The sequence below is a fragment of the Pogoniulus pusillus genome, chromosome 29 (genome assembly GCF_015220805.1).
Source record: "Pogoniulus pusillus isolate bPogPus1 chromosome 29, bPogPus1.pri, whole genome shotgun sequence".
In the NCBI taxonomy this organism is placed as follows: domain Eukaryota; kingdom Metazoa; phylum Chordata; class Aves; order Piciformes; family Lybiidae; genus Pogoniulus; species Pogoniulus pusillus.
In genome coordinates this window covers 5,395,448-5,412,868 of record NC_087292.1, presented here as the reverse complement: position 1 = coordinate 5,412,868, position 17,421 = coordinate 5,395,448, and the positions used below count along the sequence as shown (strand labels likewise).

Below are 17,421 nucleotides of genomic sequence, written 5' to 3'. Positions count from 1 at the left end.
TGACCTTTGTTAGGGAAGTTGAGTCCTCAAGGCATTTCTTGGATAAATTTTCTGTCTCTGTTTTGGGAATGGAGCCTTGTGTAATTTTGCCTGTCTGAAAGAAATAGCTGATTGTGCGTGTTTCATCTCAGATCTCCATAAGAAGGTTGACTTCTTTCATCCAGGGAGCTGTTCCCAAGTTCATGTGGTGAAAGACTGCATTTAAAACTATCAATATTTTAGTAAGCAAAATATCTATATTTATATAGGTACAGCTATGTGTATGGCTTACTGCTTCAGGGTTTTCTCCCTTATTTTTCAAACACTCCCATCTGTTGTTGCTGGGTGCCTTTATCCTACAATGATTCTGGAGAAGCAAACTTGTGATCTTTTCTCTTCAGGACCAACCACACAGTTATTCATCTGTGTTTAAGCTGCTTCCTTAGGGTAGGAACTTGGAGGGGCTTTTTCCTGCATGAACTTCTGTTGTTGTTTAGTTTTAATCTTGTGCTTTGTACCCATCGATTGTTTTTGACCTTGAAGCATATCAAAAGCCTCTGAGCTGTGCATGAATTGTGATGCTGACGTATTTTTGTTCTCTGACTTTATGTCTTTATCTGCAAACCGAGGCCAGTTGATAGAGTAACTTCTCACTAGCTTATTTTTTTTTCTTTCTAAAGAGTTTGTGTTTCATGCTGGAGGTCTGAATTACTGTGATGCTGTGACTTGGTGTTCTGTTCCTAACTTGTTTTTGAGCTTAACTCAAACTGAGGTTAATAACCATCTGTTTGCTCCAGGTCTGCCTTTGTGCTTGCTCCAGGTCTGTGGATGTGTCTTCAAAAATTAGGTGCTTGTGTGCTCTGCAGGACTTAATTTTCCTGGTCTTACTGTCTTATTCTCATCTTAGTTTTTCTGGAAGCATTAATAAAGGAATTCCATTTCCTTGGCTTACATTTGTCATGACCTGTTTTCTGAAATGCTTGAGAAGGAACCTCTTTTATTTATTCATCTGCTAGAGAGGCATTTCACTGAAGGAAGGACATTGAGCAAGCAGCTAAGCAGTCTAAGCTACAGGTCCTTTGAGAAGCTCTCTGATGAGAGTGATTCAAGTTTGGAATGAACAAAGGCATAGCAACTGTGTTTGTTTCTTGTTTTGACATTCGAGAGGGCTAGGAGTGTTTGCAAAGTATTTGCCATGTGTTGACAGTATCTAAGAACACATCAAAAGCTACCCTGAGACTACATGGTCTAGCCCAGGACCAGTGAGCCACTGAGCACTTGGAGTCAGCACTCTGTGGGCATGCAGGTCTTGCTCCAGGCTGCCAGAGCTCTACAAGAAAAGGTTTATAGAAGAAATGGTAAGTAAACCATCTATGTAAGGTCTGTGACAGCCTAATGCCTCGTGACTCTGCTTGTGAAGTCATGATTAGACTGTAGGTGTTAGAGCAATCAGCTGAATCTATCTTGAGCTCCATCAAAACTAGTGGTGTGCTTAGACGGGAGGAGAGAATTCCATAAGGATGGGCATTCTGTGCACAGAGTCATTCCTTTATGGCTGCCCTTCACCAGGTCTTTCTGGTCAGCGTGCTTTTTGTTGGGTTAACCTTTAAAATGTGAGCTTTTTGTTACAGGGAGGGTGCAACTGAGTGAACTTCATTATTCCACTTACTCTTTGCCCAGGTGCAACTGAGCGATTAACATTTTAAGCCAACAATCTCCGCTTTCCATCTGAACTGTTGCTATGTTTCTACGTCACCAGTTGCCCTTCCCTTGGTCTGACAATGCAATGAGGAAGAACAGTCTCCTAGCTGGGCTGAATCTAAAATTAACCTTCCACCTGGGTACTTGGATTGCTAAAGCATTCTGTAGTGTGTTCAAGGAAAAAGAATGTTTACCCTAGACAAGAAGCTTTCTAGCTTCCGAGGTCTGGGTTTACTTTGGAGTTATTCTGTGAGACAAGAACAGGAGCTCTATCTCAGGAGGTGAAGAACTGGGCTTTGAAACCTGCTACTGCAGCGTAGAGCTTCTGTGTGCCATTAGCATCCACCACCTTGGGCAATCAGGGTTTAGCTCATGGGGTTCTCGAGGAGAAGAGTTAGGATGGCTTTTGGCCTCTTTGATGCACAAGTAGTTCAAATATGGGATGTGGTGGAGCTTTCTGATGCAACCACTACTAGACAGGCTCTGTTTTCCAGCTGTGGATGGAAGCAAAGTACCTGGTGGTCACAGTGGGATGGAGTACAGTAGCTTGCCATTGTCTGGCAAAATAATACCCTTGTACCAGTGTTTGTCTGGATATGGACTGAAGGTGCTGGTAGATCAGAAGTAGCTACTGGCAAGGCTGTAGTCTGCAACCTGGACTGTAAGGATGTTGTGGTGCTTCTCAGATGTGGACCAGGACTAGTCTGTAATGTATTACTCCACTTCATCATAGCATCTCCTGGACTAAAACCTGCTTTCAGGATAGGACTTGGGGTAAATGGCTTTAAAGTGAAAGCAGGAAGGTTGAGATTAGATGTGAGGAAGGAGTTCTTTAGTGTGAGGGTGGTGAAGCACATTAAAGGCTCACTCTTAAGTTCAGAATGTTTAAATGATAGATATAGGGAGACACTGATGCCACATTCATAAATTATGCCTCCCTTAATAAATATGTAAAGCGTAAGTGCCAAGAAGATGGAGCAAGGCTCTGCTCTCTGCCCAATGACAGGGCAAGGGGTGGAAACTGAGGCATAGGAAGTTCCATGTAAACATAAGAGAGGTTTTTCACTGTGAGGGTGATAGAACACTGGATCAGGCCACCCAGGTGGGTTGTGGATTCTCCCTCTCTGGAGGTATTCAAGGCCCACCTGTGTGATCTGGTATAATGATGCTGCCTTGGCAGGGGGTTTGGACTGCATGATCTTTCAAGGTCCCTTCCAGCCCCTAATCCTCTGTGAATCTGTGTGTGTTTGGTGTTGGGTGTTCAGAGGTGTTTTTCCAGCCATCCAGTGTCAGCATGGTGTGTGATCTCTTCAATTTTGTATTCATGAGCGGAACCATTGAGGCGTTGGCACAAGTTGGTTCTGTTTATCCCAGTTTCTTGAAGTCTTGGGAAAAAATACCTACAGCAGGGCTTAAATGGCTTGTAACCCTTTGAAGAAAATGAAAATGAATTTTAGGAGAGGTGTTTTATGAACTGCTGAGAACCTCACAACTTTCTGCACAGAGGTTGAAAGCTTGAGCAAGGCCAGTCTGGGACCTTGGCCACCCATGAATTAATCAGCAGGATGGTTAGAAGATTGAGTGTGTTTGGGTTTCCCAGGACACTTGTGCTGGGAAAATCTGATCTGGGCAGGAAGAAAGGGCCTCAGGTGTCCTAGTTGTTTATTGCTTGAGTTGAAGTGTAGGAGACGGAGCTGCACCGGTTTTGGTATGTGGGGGACAAACTTGCTTCAGCCTGCAGTGGCTGGGAGTTGGGGGGGCTTGCTGTGTGTGCCAGTTTGTCAGAGCATGCACGCACCAGGCTGGAGGCATCTTGTTCCTCTGTGAATGTAGAGGTTATCTGTGCGTGTTTGCAGGGGAGCCTGGGCAGCAGGTAGGTTAAGTGTCCTGGAGGTCACTGAGAGGGCAGCACTGGATAAGCCATGTTGATACTATATCCTTTTGCATGTTTGGACAGCAGTTTGTCCTCTTCTCCAGCGAGTTTGGTCTCAGTCTTGTCAGTTGTTGCAAAGCAGTAAGCAAAGGAAGTCCAGCACTTACCTCTGTTTGCATCTTGGTGCAGTCATTCATCAGCGCAGCCCCATGTGTTGTGCATGCCACATCTGAGTACGCATAGCTTAATCTCTGCCACATCTGAGTATGTGTAGTTTAACCTCTCTTTATCTCTTCCCCCCTAGTACCAGAAACTGCCCTTGCAAAATGAGCCAGCTTCCTCCGAAGAGCCCTTTGCCATCCCCGCTGTCGGAGGGCACGAATTCCAGGATAGACTCTTTGGACAACATGTCAATGGACAGTTTTTGGCTGGAAGTAGAGAACATTAAACAGAGCACTGAAGCTGAGCAAGAGGAATGCAGCCTTGCAGATGTCAAAACACAAGAGGGTAGGTTGCCAAAAATGTTGGGAGTGAGGGGAGGAAGGTGAACATCCCAGAAAGAAAATTTGCTTCCCCACTTGACTGATTTAGAAGTGTGTTGAAATACTGCCAGTCAAACTTCAGATATGGGAAGTAAATTTTCCTTGAGTGGGGTAGTGTGCTGCAGAAGGAGATCTCTGCTCTGCCCTGGCTTCACCATTTGAAACAAATTGGCCTGTTAAGGTCAGCCCAAGGCTCCAGATGGTTTTGAGCAGCCCCTGCTAAATGTGGGGCTCCTGTTCCCCGTGCAGGTGGCTGTATGGTAAACATGCTGTGGTAGCTGATGGTGTTTTGGAAGGCTTGTTTGTGTATGTGGTTCTGAGACTTCATCACAAGGGCTTTTATGAGAGCTGCTTTTGTGGAAGGCTTTTCTGATTCTCTGTTTAGGAATCTGTAACAAACATCCAGAGCAACTCAAGCCCATCCACACTTTTTTTTTTTCTTATAGACCTCCCTTTTTTTTTTTTTGGTTCTTTCCATCTTTTGAAGACTGCTTCATGTGTGTGGAGTGTTTCTGATGGGCTTGCTTTAGTGCTGATGTTAATCCAATATCTTGGAATAACTGGAACCTGTCTGATTGCTCTTCAACATTGGAGCTGAAATATTTTGGGCTGTTGGAGAGATGATAAATGGTGCTAAGAATTCTGTGGTCTTGCAGCTCAGGATCAGTCTTTTCCCAGGTCTGTGTTGAAGACTGGTTTAAGTTGGCTATGCATCCTCTTAGGTTGTTGGGTTTGCCTACTGAACAGCCCCCAGCTGTTGTGCTGCCCTGATACCAATGAGAAAGTCTTTTGAGTGAAAATCCCAGTGTGCTGCCATACTTGGGAGGGGTAAATTGTTGTGCTGGGTGCACAGAGTTGGCTCTGGAGAGCAGGGTGGGAAGAGCAGAAGCAGGGAAGTGGTCGTGACCCCTGAATTCAGCACTGAAAAGGCTGCACCGTGAATACTGAGTTTGCTTTCAGGCCCTTGACTACAAGGAAAACATTGAGGTACTGGAGCATGTCCAGAGAAGAGCAGTGAAGCTGGTGAAGGGCTTGGAGAACAGGTCTGGTGAGGAGCAGCTGAGGGAACTGGGATTGAACAATCCAGAGGAGGCTGAGGGGAGACCTCATTGCTCTCTACAACTCCCTGGAAGGAGGTTGCAGTGAGGTGAGGGTTGGTGTCTTCTCTCTAGCATCTGGTGATAGAACAGGAGGAAATGGCCTGAAACTGTGCCAGGGGAGTTTTAGATTGGAGATGAGGAAAAAGTCCTTTCTGCAAGAGTGGTCGGGCATCAGCACAGGCTGCCCAGGGAGGTGGTGGAGTCACCATCCCTGGAGATATTTGAGGAGCTTGTGGCCATGCTATTTTGGAGCATGGTTTAATGGCCATGATGGTATTAATTTGACAGTTGGACTCAGTGGTCTTAGAGGGCTTTTCCAACTGAAAAAGTTCTGTGATTCTCTAATCATCTATGTCTGCTGTCGTAGGCAAGATGTTGTAAACATCAAAGTCTGCTGTTTGTGTCCTCACATAAGGGATGTAAATGTATTTTATAGAGTTCAAGAGGTGCAAAAGTGACTCTGAAACTGAGAGAGCCAGGAAGCAGTCTGTGGAAAGGAGGCCATGCTGTAAGATGAAAGCCTGTCTGGGATATCTGAAGGGCTGATACGCCAGAGGCAATTTGACTTCTGTGTGTAAGCAGGGACACAAGGAGAAGTGTCTTTTAATGCTGAGCATTAATCTAGCAGGCAGGAGCTGCCTGCTTAATTGGCCATTGAAACCAGCCTGACTGGAAATGACACTTCTGGTAGGGAAGCCTTCCTGGCAGGCTGAGGAGGGAGGTGCGACACGCTTGGCCGCCTGCTGCAAAGGAACTTTAGGCAAATGAGCATCCTGCTGGAAGGGTTAATGGCCGGGGGAACTTTCAGTGGTGTGGGTGCAGGATTTGGCTGGTGCCTCTTGACTTGAGTGTCTCTGTCGTTGATGGTTGGAGCACCAGGAGGTGGCAGTACAGCAGAGCAGCTTCAGGGCTCCTCACAGCCCAGGGCTCCATCACTTCTGGTAGAGCTGGAGATGGGGACCGCGTGGAGACTACGTCTAGATAAGGCGGCTCGAAGGTGCTGACCTAGTTGGAGAGTGCTGGTCTGTGTAGGAGGTGGGGTAAAGGGAAGCTGCTTGTGACCTGCAGACAGTGGGAGGCCATTGTGTAGCTCTGCAAAGCAGGTTGCCCAGCAATGTGGTTGAGAGTATCCCTGGGTACATTCAAGCTCAGACTTGATGTGGCAGTGGGCAGCCTGCTCTAGTTGGAGGCATCCCTGCTCACTGCACTGGGTTGGCAGCTACCTTTGAGGGTAGCTGCCAACCCAGTGCAATCTGTGAATCAGTGAACTGGGTCAGTTCATAGAATCAGTCAGGGTTGAAAGGGACCACAAGGATCATCTAGTTCCAACCCCCCTGCCATGGGCAGGGACGCATCACACTAGATCAGGCTGTCTAGAGCATCATCCAGCCTGGCTTTAAACACCTCCAGGGATGAGCCTTCCACCACCTCCCAGGGCAACCCCTTCCAGGGTCTCACCACCCTCATGGTGAACTTCTTCCTAACATCCATTCTGAATCTACCCATTTCTAGCTTTGCTGTATTCCCCCCAATCCTATCACTACTCAACATCCTAAAAAGTCCCTCCCCAGCTTTCTTGTGGGCCACAAGAAGGTCACCTCGGAGCCTTCTCCTTTCCAGACCGAACAGCCCCAACTCCCTCAGTCTGTCCTCATAGCTGAGGAGCTGCAGTCCTCTGATCATCCTCATGGCCCTTCTCTGGTCACTTTCCAGCAATTGATAGCCCTCTTGTCCTAGGGGCTCCAGAACTGGACACAGTACTCCAGGTGGTGTCTCACCAGTGTGGAGTATAGGAGGAGGATCACTTCACTTGACCTGCTGAGGTTGATTCTTGTGGCCTCACTAGCAGTTGAAGGGAGCAGAAAGCAGCTTTTGCCTGGAGTATGAGCAGCACTGTTCTGTCCATGGTGTCTGCTGTGCAGCCAGCTCTCTCCAGGGTCAGGCAGTAGAGCAGGCTGATGAGGTTTGCGCTATATGTGGTTGTGCCACTGAAGTATCTGCTGGCATCCCTGGAGCATGTAATCGTGTCTGAGAAGTGTCTGCAAAGGGTGATTCTGCTCTGCCTTCCAAAACTCTGTAGAAAAATTTCACTTAAATTTTAGCTTCTGATTATCAGAGAATCTTTACACTTGGAAAAGACCTTAAAGACTGTAAAACCCAAGCATCAACCCAACACCACCATGCACATGAATCCCTGCCCTAAAGTGCCATGTCTACACATTTTGTTTAAACCCTGGCAGAGGTGGCGACTCCAGCACCTCCCTGAGCAGCCTGTTCAGTGCCTGAGCAGTTGTAGGCTGCTGTGGCTGTCACTTTTTTTATGATGAAGGCTACTTCTGGCTACCTTGATGTAGAGGGATGTGGAGATGCTGGAACATGTCCAGAGAAGGGCCATGTGGCTGGAGCACCTCTGCAATGAGGACAGACTGAAAGAGTTGGGGCCATTCAGTGTGGAGAAGAGGAGGCTCCTAGGTGACCTTCTAGGATCTGAAGGGGGCCTACAGAAAAGCTGGGGAGGGACTTTTTAGATTATCAGGGAGTGACAGGACTGGGAGGAATGGAGCAAAGCTGGAGGTGGGGAGGAAGTTGTTGAGCATGAGAGTGGTGAGAGCCTGGAATGGGTTGCCCAGGAAGATGGTTGCAGCCCCATGGCTGGAGGTGTTTCAGGCCAGGCTGGCTGAGGCTGTGTGCAGCCTGCTCTAGGGTAGGGTGTCCCTGGGCATGGCAGGGGGGTTGGAACTGGATGATCCTTGTGGTCCCTTCCAACCCTGAGTGATTCTATGGTTCTAGTTCCAACGCTTCTGCCATGGGCAGGGACTAGATGAAGTTGCTCAAAAGCATCATTCAACCCAAACTTGGATACTTCGAGGGATGAGACATCCACAACTTCTCAGGGCAGCCTGTTGGAACTGGGTGATCCTTGTGGTCCCTTCCAGCCCTGACTGATTCTGTTTCAAGAAAGTTTTTGACACTGGTGTTCTCCAGTTTTGCAGATGGATTCCTAGTTGTGCCTGTCTAAGATGCTGCTTGTCTGGAACTCACAAGGCAAATCTAAGCAGTTCTCCAGGCCCAAACCTCCAGCTCAGCTTGTGGACATCCCTCTTTCTTTCTGGTTTCCCTTTTATCCCCATAAATAGCCTATTCTAGTGGCTTCCTTTTGCATTACTGACAAATATAACTGGGCCAAAAATATTACCTAGAGGAATTAAAAGCTGGGGCTTTGGCATCAGGTGGGCTGCAGCCCACACGGATGTCTGATTTGGGGCTGCTGTTTAGTGTTGTGTGTTAGATTGGTTTCCTGTTATGACTGGAATTGAGTATTTGCAAAATCTGCAAGCAGTGCACTGGACTTCCTTTAGTTCCTCAAGAAAAAAATAAAGCAGAAGGATTTTACACACTGCATTGCCCCAAAAGCGAGGAGGTGTGACACAGAGCTGTACAAGAGAGTTGTGGATGGGACCATGAGCTGGGGGAGATGCTCTTAACTGTTTACTTCTGTGGAATCACACATGGGAAAAGTCTCAGGTTTAAGACCATGTAGGAATTCTGCTCAGCAAGTTTGCTGATGACACCAAACTGGGGGGCTTGGCTGATACAGCTGATGGCTGCATAGCCATCCAGTGAGACTTGGACAGACTGCAGAACTGGGCACAGTGGAACCTAATGGGGTTCAACAGGGACAAGTGCAGAGTCCTGCATCTGAGGAGGAATAAATAACAGCAGCAGTGCAGACTGGGAGGTGATCTGCTGGAGAGCAGTCTTGTGGAGAGGGATCTGGGAGCGGTGGTGGATAACATCCATGGCACAGCAATGTGTTCTTGTGCCCAAGAGGGCCAATGGGATCCTGGGGTGCATTAAGAAGAGTGTGTCCAGCAGAGCAAGGGAGGTTCTCCTTTTTCTCTACTCTGCCCTGGTGTGACCCCGTTTTGAGTAGTGTGTTCAGTTTTTGACTCCTCAGTTTAAGAGGGACAGGGACCTGCTGGAGAAGGTCCTACAGAGGGCTATGAGGATGAAGGGGATTGGAGCACTGCCTGATGAGGAGAGGCTGAGGGACCTGGGGCTGCTTAGTCTGGAGAAGAGAAGACTGAGAGGAGATTTAACAATTTTTTATGAATATCTGAGGGCTGGGTTTAGGGAGGGGACAGGCTCTGCTCACTGCTCCCTGGGATGGGACAGGCTCTGCTCACTGCTCCCTGGGATAGGACAAGGAGCAATCGATGGAAGCTGCAGCACAGGAGGTTCCAGCTCAACACAAGGGGGAACTTCTTTTCTGTAAGGGTCCCAGAGCACTGAAACAGGCTACCCAGAGAGGTTGTGGAGTCTCCTTCTCTGGAGACTTTCAAGGCCTGTCTGGATGCATTTCTCTGATTTGTGCTAGATTGTATGGCCCTGCTCTGGCAGGGGGGTTGGACTCGATGATCTCTTTGGGTCTCTTCCAACCCCTAACATCCTGTGATAACTTAGGAGCTTGGCTAGACGATCTGTTAAAAGGCAGTGCCTGAACTTCAAGGCCAGCTCTATTCCTTGTAGAGTGATGCTGAAAAGTTCCTGGAGTGATTGAAAAGCTGTGTAGGTGGGATGCTGAGAGGCCATGGCTTAGTGGTGGATGTGACAGTGCTGGGTTAATGATTGTTCTTGATGATCTTAAAGGTCTCTTCCAGACTGAAAATCTGTGAAGAAAAGAGGAAGAGCTGCTTGGCTTTCTGATTCTTGATACAGCAATAATAACACTTGGCCTGAGTAGCTGTGATAGCTGCGGAGATATCAGTGTGTATTGGAAAGGAAGAGTGAGATTGAACTGTTCTGTTTCAGTCTGGTTGTGAATTCTCTTTCCCAGCAAAACCTTTAGGAGAGCTGTGCTAGAGCTTCCTGCAATGAATGAAAATGTGGTACAGAGAACTGAGAAGATAAAGGCTTTGTGGTGTTCACTGTGTTGAAGTTAAAGCCACCTGCTAAATTGCTTCTTTTATCCCCAGATTTCAAGTAGCTGCCTTGCTCTCAGCACTTTCTCACTTGCATAAAGGGCACATCCCATAAGGAAAAAATGGCCTTCTGTGTTTGAAGGGCATCTTTTTATGTATTGAAGAGTAAAGTGGGATTGAGCTTGTCAGAGCAGTGCTCCTGTCCTGTCTCCAGGCTTCTCACACTTCATTCTGGAACTGGAATGGTCTTTCATTCTAGTGATGTTTTGAATAGGCACAGACATAAAGCGGATGCAAAGAGCAAGAATAATGGTTTTGCTTTTGTTGGATGCCTATGGATAACAATCCACCTGAAAAGGTAAAGAATTGGGATGGTGCATACAGGAAGCTCTGCAAGGCCATTAAATGCACTGCTCTGCTGCCAGAGCTGCCTTTACACAGGCTCTCTCTGTAAAGACAGCTTAAAGCACAAGGATCTGACTTTCCTCCCACGTCCTGTGAATGCCCCAGCTGAGTGGAGTTCCTGTTGCAATTCTTGTGATAAATGCCATGCAGAGTCAAACTTAGGGACAGAAGCAGGGATGTCTTTTGAGAGAACCTTTGTTCCTGGCACTATCCATGCCTCTCTATTTTTTTTCTCCTCTTTTTCCTCAGCTAGGGTGGTGAGAAAGGAATATGTGGAGAGCTTATAGCTGCCACAAGTGCAGTGTTGTTTTAGTCAGAAGAGACCTTTAAGACCATCAAGTTCAACCATTAACTCAGCACTGCCAGATCACCACTAAACCATATTCCTCAGCACCACATTGACACAGCTTTTGAAACTCTCCAGGGATGGGGGCTGCACCAGTGTCTGTTCCAGGGTGTGACAACCCTTTCAGGAAAGAAAGTTTTCTTTGTGTCCAACCTAAACCTGCTCTGGTGCAACTTGAGGCCATCTGTTCTTGTCCTGGTTCTTGTTAGTTGGGGAAATAGACTGGAAATAGACCACTCTGATTCCCAATTGTATACCTGGGAATAGGGCTAAGATTTCTGAGAGTCACTATCACTTCCCAACGAAGATTTAGTGCTCTTCCAGTGCTCTCACACTACCAGCCCAGAAAAAGGATAAGGAAGGCTTCTGGTTTTGTAGAATGCACTGGGCTGGAAGTGACCTCTAGAGGTTTGCCTCTGAAGTTTGCCCTCTGTCTACAGCTACCTGAAGGGAGGCTTGGGTTGGGCTCTTCTCCCAGGCAACCAGCAACAGAACAAGGGGACGCAGTCTCAAGTTGTGCCAGGGGAGGTCTAGGCTGGATATCAGGACGAAGTTGTTGGCAGAGAAAGTGATTGGCATTGGAATGGACTGCCCAGGGAGGTGGTGGAGTTGTCGTCCCTGGAGGTGTTGAAGCAAAGACTGGATGGGGCACTTAGTGCCATGGTCCAGCTGATTGGATAGGGCTGGGTGTTAGGTTGGACTGGATGCTCTTGGAGGTGTCTTCCAACCTGGTTGATTCTATGATTCTAAGTGTTGCAGGCACCCATATTGCTGTTATCCTCTCTCTTCTCACTTGCCCTTCTCATCTCTTGTCTTGCAGAGGGAGAAGCTGAAGCTGAGTGGCTCCAGGATGCAGGTCTGTCCAACCTCCTTGGGGATCATGCCTCAGAAAATGACAATATTGTGCTGCTGTCCACCCTGACCAAAACGCAGGCTGCCGCCGTGCAGCGGCGGCTGGACACCTACTCACGGTCTCGGAGGAGGAGGAGCAAGCATCCTGTGCGTGACGTCAGAGACATTTTTGGAGTGGTCAGCTCAGAGGTATCTTCAGTCAGTGGCATCTCCTGAAAGACTTTGTTGCTTGCTGGCAACTGGCTTGGCTTTCTGCATCTGGGGACTAATCTTATTTCCACATAGATGACTGAATCTCTTGAGCTGAAATGAAGCTGAGGTTGTCGGAATTCTGCATCCAGTCTGCAGTGTGTTAAGATGCTGCTGCAAAACCTGCAGATCCATAAACTTCCTAGAGACTGCTAGAAGGCTTCTGTATGGTGTCTAAGCGCTGCAGCCTCATGCAGCACTGCTAGCGTTTTGGGGCCCTCTTGTGTTGTTTTTATTCCAGCGACAAGTCAGATCCTCACTGAGAAAAGAAACAAGATACTCTTGAGTTGGGTTCTGATAAGCTGACCTTGTACAACTTCAGCCCTAGAGACAGGCTGGCCACTGCCCTGTGTTTTTTGGGGTTTGAGCATTGCATTTGCACAAAAGGACATTTGGAATCTCCACTTTGTATGCTAGGAAACAGAACCATAGAATGGTTTAGGTTGGAAGGGACCTCAGAGATCATTGGGCTCCAACCCCCTGCCATAGGCAGGGACACTTCCCCCTAGAATAGGTTGCTGAAGGCCTCATCCAACCTGGTCTTGAACACCCCCAGGGAGGGAGCAGCCACAACCTCCCTGGGCAACCTGTGCCAGTGTCTCATCACCCTCACTGCAAAGAACTCTTTCCTAACATCAAGCTTGAATCTCCCCTCTGCTAGTTTAAACCCATTACTCCTTGTCCTGTCATTACAAGACCTTGACAATAGTCCCTCCCCAGCCTTCCTTCAGGCCCCTTCAGATTCTGGAAGGCCACTTAAGATTTCCTCAGTGGTGCCCTGTGACAGCACAAGAGCTAATGGGCACAAATTTGCATATAAGAAATTCCATCTAATCGTGAGGAGGAACTCCCTTACTGTGATTGTGGTAGAGCACTGGAGCAGGCTGCCAGGAGAGGTGGTGGAATCTCCATCTCTGCAGTCATCCAAACCCCACCTGCACACCATCCTGTGCCACCTGCCCTGGGTGTGCCTGTTGGGTTCAACAGGACTAGATCACAGAATCCTAGAAACATCCAGGTTGGAAAAGCCCCTCAGGATCACTGAGTTATCAATTTATAACCTTGCCCTACAAGATTCACCTTAAACCACACCCCTAAGCACCACATCCAAACAACCCTTAAAATTATGATCTCCAGAGATCCTTTCCAATCCCTATAATTCTCTGTTTCTGTTGTTTTGCTTTATTTTGTTTCATTTTTTTTCCTGCAGTCAGAGAAAGTCCATATTTGGAGCCCAGAACCTGTATCTATGCCTTTACAACTCAGTTAGGGTTTGGATGCTTCCCACCACTGCCTGCCTTCTTGATGTGCTGGGAACAGAATGTTTGAATGGGATGTATCTATGGAAAAATCTGTGATCAGCAAATTGAGCTTAAAGCTGCTTTAGTTCAGCTGGCACCTGAGTGGAAGTTAGCTTTCAGTCCACAACTCCGTGTCCTAAGCAGGTTCTCAGAAAGTTTGGGTAATAAAATAAGCTTTCCTGTCTTTCCACTAGTTCTAGCAAAAGTAGGAATGTTACTAACAGAATTGCCTGCCAGATGCCTCCTTATTCTTCTAAAGGTTTGTGTCTGTGCCTGGGCATGAGATAGGTAACTGTGAAGCTGATGAAGGAAAACTTTTAGCTGCTGGTGTTTCCTTGCCATGCTTTCTCGTGTGATCAGAGGCACAGGGTAGTTCCTATGCAGCTTGGTCGGCCCAGTTCTTTAGCCCCTCAGTGCAGGAACTATGAGGGGGAAATTGATTAATGACTGTATGGAAAGAGGAATTTATTTAATGAATTGCAAATGTATCACAGATACCTTCTGCGAGACAGTCATCCATTTTCCACTCCTGCCAAACCCTCTAATTAGCATTCTTGATTTCAGAGCAGTCTTGAAGCCCTAAAGTGGAGCAGCATTTCCTTAGACTAGCAGAATTCAGTCCACCACACTTGGTTTGTCTTCTGATAGCTTCTGCTTTGTGTAGATAAGCATCTTCTGGTTTGTTTTTCAGGAGACAGCAGCAGAGAAAGAGGTGCCCAGCAAAGATCAGTTGTGGCACAATCTACGGACTTCAAGTGTACAGAGAAGTAAGAAGGAAGTTGTATTATTTTAATGAAGAAGCAGACTGAAAGGAGTAGGATCTAAAGTAGGGCTGGAAGTGGATGGGAAGTTACACTGATCTGGGCTCTGAATCATTGGTCTTGTTTGTGAGTTGGTTTTGAATGCATGGTTATCCCTACTTGTGGATTTAGTAGGCTCTTCTAGGCTCCAGTGTTGTCAGGAACTGCTGCTCAGGCTGACAATTCTTCAAGCAAGAAACTAGAAGGTGTAAATAAAATCAGTCTAGCAAAGGTCATGTGCTGAAAACCCTAAATGCTGTCCACAGCTGTGTAAAGAGAAGGTAGCCATAGGTATGTCCTTCAATTTAAGGCCATGCTCATGTCTTAGCAGTGATCATAGCCGTAGTGTTACGGCTTCAAGCTAATCTTACCCTAGTGCTGAGTCCCAGAGCTGTGCTATGGCAACACTTTTCAGGTGTTAGTGCTGGTCCCCAAATCTGTCTCCAACTGCTCTTTTAGTATGTTGTTTTCTAAGCTTCACCCTTCTGGTTCTCTGAAATGGAAGATGATTTCTCCTCTGCAGCAGAAGCCCAGGATTACTCCTGCACGGTTCGAAACACTGGGAAAGAGGAGGCATTCAACATGGATGTTGCCTACTCAGAGCAAGCAGCTGTCCTGCTCAAGGGATCATTCCTGCCTGAATCTAGGAGGCTAAAGGATGGAAATGCCCTGACTGTAAGCACTGAGGGAATTTCTCCTGCTAGAGTTTATCTCTTCTTGAGAGGGCTGCAAAACATTTGACTAGCTGTATGATCAGCTCTTGGAAACATCCTCTATGGATAGTGTTGTAATGGATCTTTGTTAGGTAGATACTTTTGGAGAGATAGAGCTATTATTTTTGCAAGATTGAGCAAGGAAAGAAGTAGAACTTGTGTGTGCAACTGGGTCATTTCCACTGAAAAGAAGAGAACAGCTGATCTTTCTTGTAACACTTCTCTGCAATGGTACCTGGCTGCTTCTAAAATTCAAGTGGATTAGAGTGGGTACCAGGCTGTCTTTAATTTAGGTAAATTAGCAACTCCAATATGATTAAAGAGCAATACCAAAAAAAGGGAAATACTTAACTGTGGATGGACTACAAGTAGAAGTAGTTTTGGCCTGGTGTGGAAGACAGAAATAGACACCAGGTTATGGCAGGGAGCAATGAAAATGCAGCAGAGCTTGATAACTAGTGGGTTTCGTAGCGGCAACTTGCACTGAACAGTGAGAACTTGCACTGAACCTCCTGTGTGTTTGTATTTTCCCTTAGAAGTTTAAGATCCCCAAGGGCAGACTAGGAGTGACCAGGATTGGAGATCTATCTACTCAGGACATGAAGAAAATCCCCACACTGGCCCTTATTGAACTGACAGCTCTCTGTGATATTCTGGGCTTTGAGCTGAAGAGAAACAAAGCAGCAAAACTGAAAACAACAGGTTAGTTGTCTGTCATCTTGAATGGCTTTTTTTGTGTCTGTGTTTTTGTTGTTGTGGGATTGGGTTTTTTTTGCACTGGTCTTCTCATAGGTTTGTGTTTTAACCAGAGAAGGTCTTCAGCAAGGAACCTTGTGATAGATGTGTTTTCCTTGATCAGAATTTCTCCTGGAAGTCACTGGATTATGACATCAAGACCTGGCACCATGCCTATGTGCAACTATCAAATGTACTTGGCCTATTTCACTATTCCTTTCTTTCTTACACCTACAAAATGTGCCTTCTGAGCTTGCAGTGGGAGGATATATCTGTTACACCTGTATTAGAGATGATACAGGCTTAGAACCTGCTGTTTTTCTTGTAGAAAAGAGACTCTTTGGAGTTCCACTCAACACCCTGTTGGAAAATGACCAAAAACTGCTCCCCAACACCAAGGTCCCTCTGTTACTTCAGGCAGTAAGTTGTCTAGTTTCATTCATGCCTCTGATCCTCAGAGTTAGGAAGCCTGCGATAAGGAAGGGCTGACTTTTCATCCTCTGTGTCTAAGAGCTTTCTTTCCCCCTCTTTTAATAGCTGCTATCCTGCTTGGAAAAGAGAGGACTGGAAACAGAAGGCATTTTGAGAGTTTCAGGGTCCCAGACCAGAATCAAGGTATGAGCTCTTCAGCAGCGTTTGAAAGTGTCAGAGGTGATTAGGGAGTGCTGAAACAAGTATCAGAATGACTTGAATTACAGAATCACAGAATTGTCAGGGCTGCAAGGGACCCCAAGGGTCATCTAGCTCGAATCGCCCTGCCATGGGCAGGGACACCTTACATTAGATCACATTACTCAGACCCACGTGCAGCCTGGCTTTAAAAACATCCAATGATGGAGCTTCCACCACCTCCCTGGGCAACCTCTTCCAGTGTCTCACCACCCATATGGTGAAGAACTTCTTTCTAAGATCTAATGTAAATCTCTCCTCCTCTAGCTTGGATCCATTTCCTCCAGGCCTATCACTACTCAGCATCCTAAGAAGTCCATGCCCAGCTTTCTTGTAGCCCACTTCAGGTACTGGAAGGCCACAAGAAGGTCACCTCAGAGCCTTCTCTTCTCCAGACTGAAGAACCCCACTCTGTCAGCCTGTCCTCACAGGAGGAGAACTCCAGCCCTATGATCATACTTATGACCCTTGTACTGAAACATGCCCAGACATCCAGATCTTGCCTGTAATAGGGGCTCCAGAGCTGGACACTGTACTCCAGGTGGGCTCTCATGAGAGCGGTGTAGAGGGGAAGAGTCACCTCTCTCACCCTGCTGGCCACACTTCTCTTGCTGCAGCCCAGGCTCTGGTTGGCTCACTGGGCTGCAAGTTCACACTGGTAGCTCATATTAAGCTTCTCATCTACCAACACCCCCAAGTCCTTTTTGTCAGGGCTGTGCTGTCTCATCCTTTCCCAGTACAACTAGAGGTGTCCGTTGCTGTGAAATGTGGATGGCTCTGCTGCAAGGGTCTTTGCTCTCTTGACTTGGTGGCTTGTCTTCAGCTATGGGATTTGCCTTGGCATTTCTTATTGAAGTATGTGATACATTTTCTAACAGAGCCTGGAACAGAAGCTAGAAAGGGATTTCTATACTGGCCTCTTCCGCTGGGATGATGTCCACCAGAATGATGTGTCTGGGCTGCTGAAAAGATTCATAAGAGAGCTGCCAGCCCCACTGCTGACAGCAGAGTACCTCCCAGCTTTTGCTGCTGTGCAAAGTAAGTCTCTGCTTAACTCTAGCATCAGTTTGCTGGTTTGTGCTTCTCTTGTGAAGCTCTACCCATCTTGGGCTGTTTTTTCAGGTATTGGGGGGGACTCTGTCGAGTCGATGGGAACGGAGAGCATCATTGTATGAACAATGACCAAACTCAGTCTGCTGGGTGCTACATGTACTGTGGATTTTAGCCTGAAGGT

At 47.0% G+C, this 17,421-nt stretch overlaps 1 protein-coding gene across 5 annotated transcripts in view; it reads left to right on the top strand.

The window, feature by feature from the left end:
* The window catches only part of ARHGAP40 (Rho GTPase activating protein 40), a 69,733-nt gene that overhangs the window by 18,621 nt on the left and 33,691 nt on the right, over positions 1-17,421 (top strand). For all 5 annotated transcript variants that reach the window (XR_010307627.1, XR_010307628.1, XM_064167542.1 and 2 more), the window contains exons 2-9: positions 3,858-4,060; positions 11,689-11,909; positions 13,962-14,037; positions 14,594-14,745; positions 15,320-15,485; positions 15,847-15,938; positions 16,056-16,133; positions 17,066-17,225. Coding sequence is in view for 3 of the 5 variants with exons in the window: in XM_064167542.1 (XP_064023612.1) it covers positions 3,858-4,060; positions 11,689-11,909; positions 13,962-14,037; positions 14,594-14,745; positions 15,320-15,485; positions 15,847-15,938; positions 16,056-16,133; positions 17,066-17,225 (1,148 nt within the window). In the remaining 2 variants the exon portion in view is untranslated. The remainder of the gene's footprint in view (positions 1-3,857; positions 4,061-11,688; positions 11,910-13,961; positions 14,038-14,593; positions 14,746-15,319; positions 15,486-15,846; positions 15,939-16,055; positions 16,134-17,065; positions 17,226-17,421) is intronic.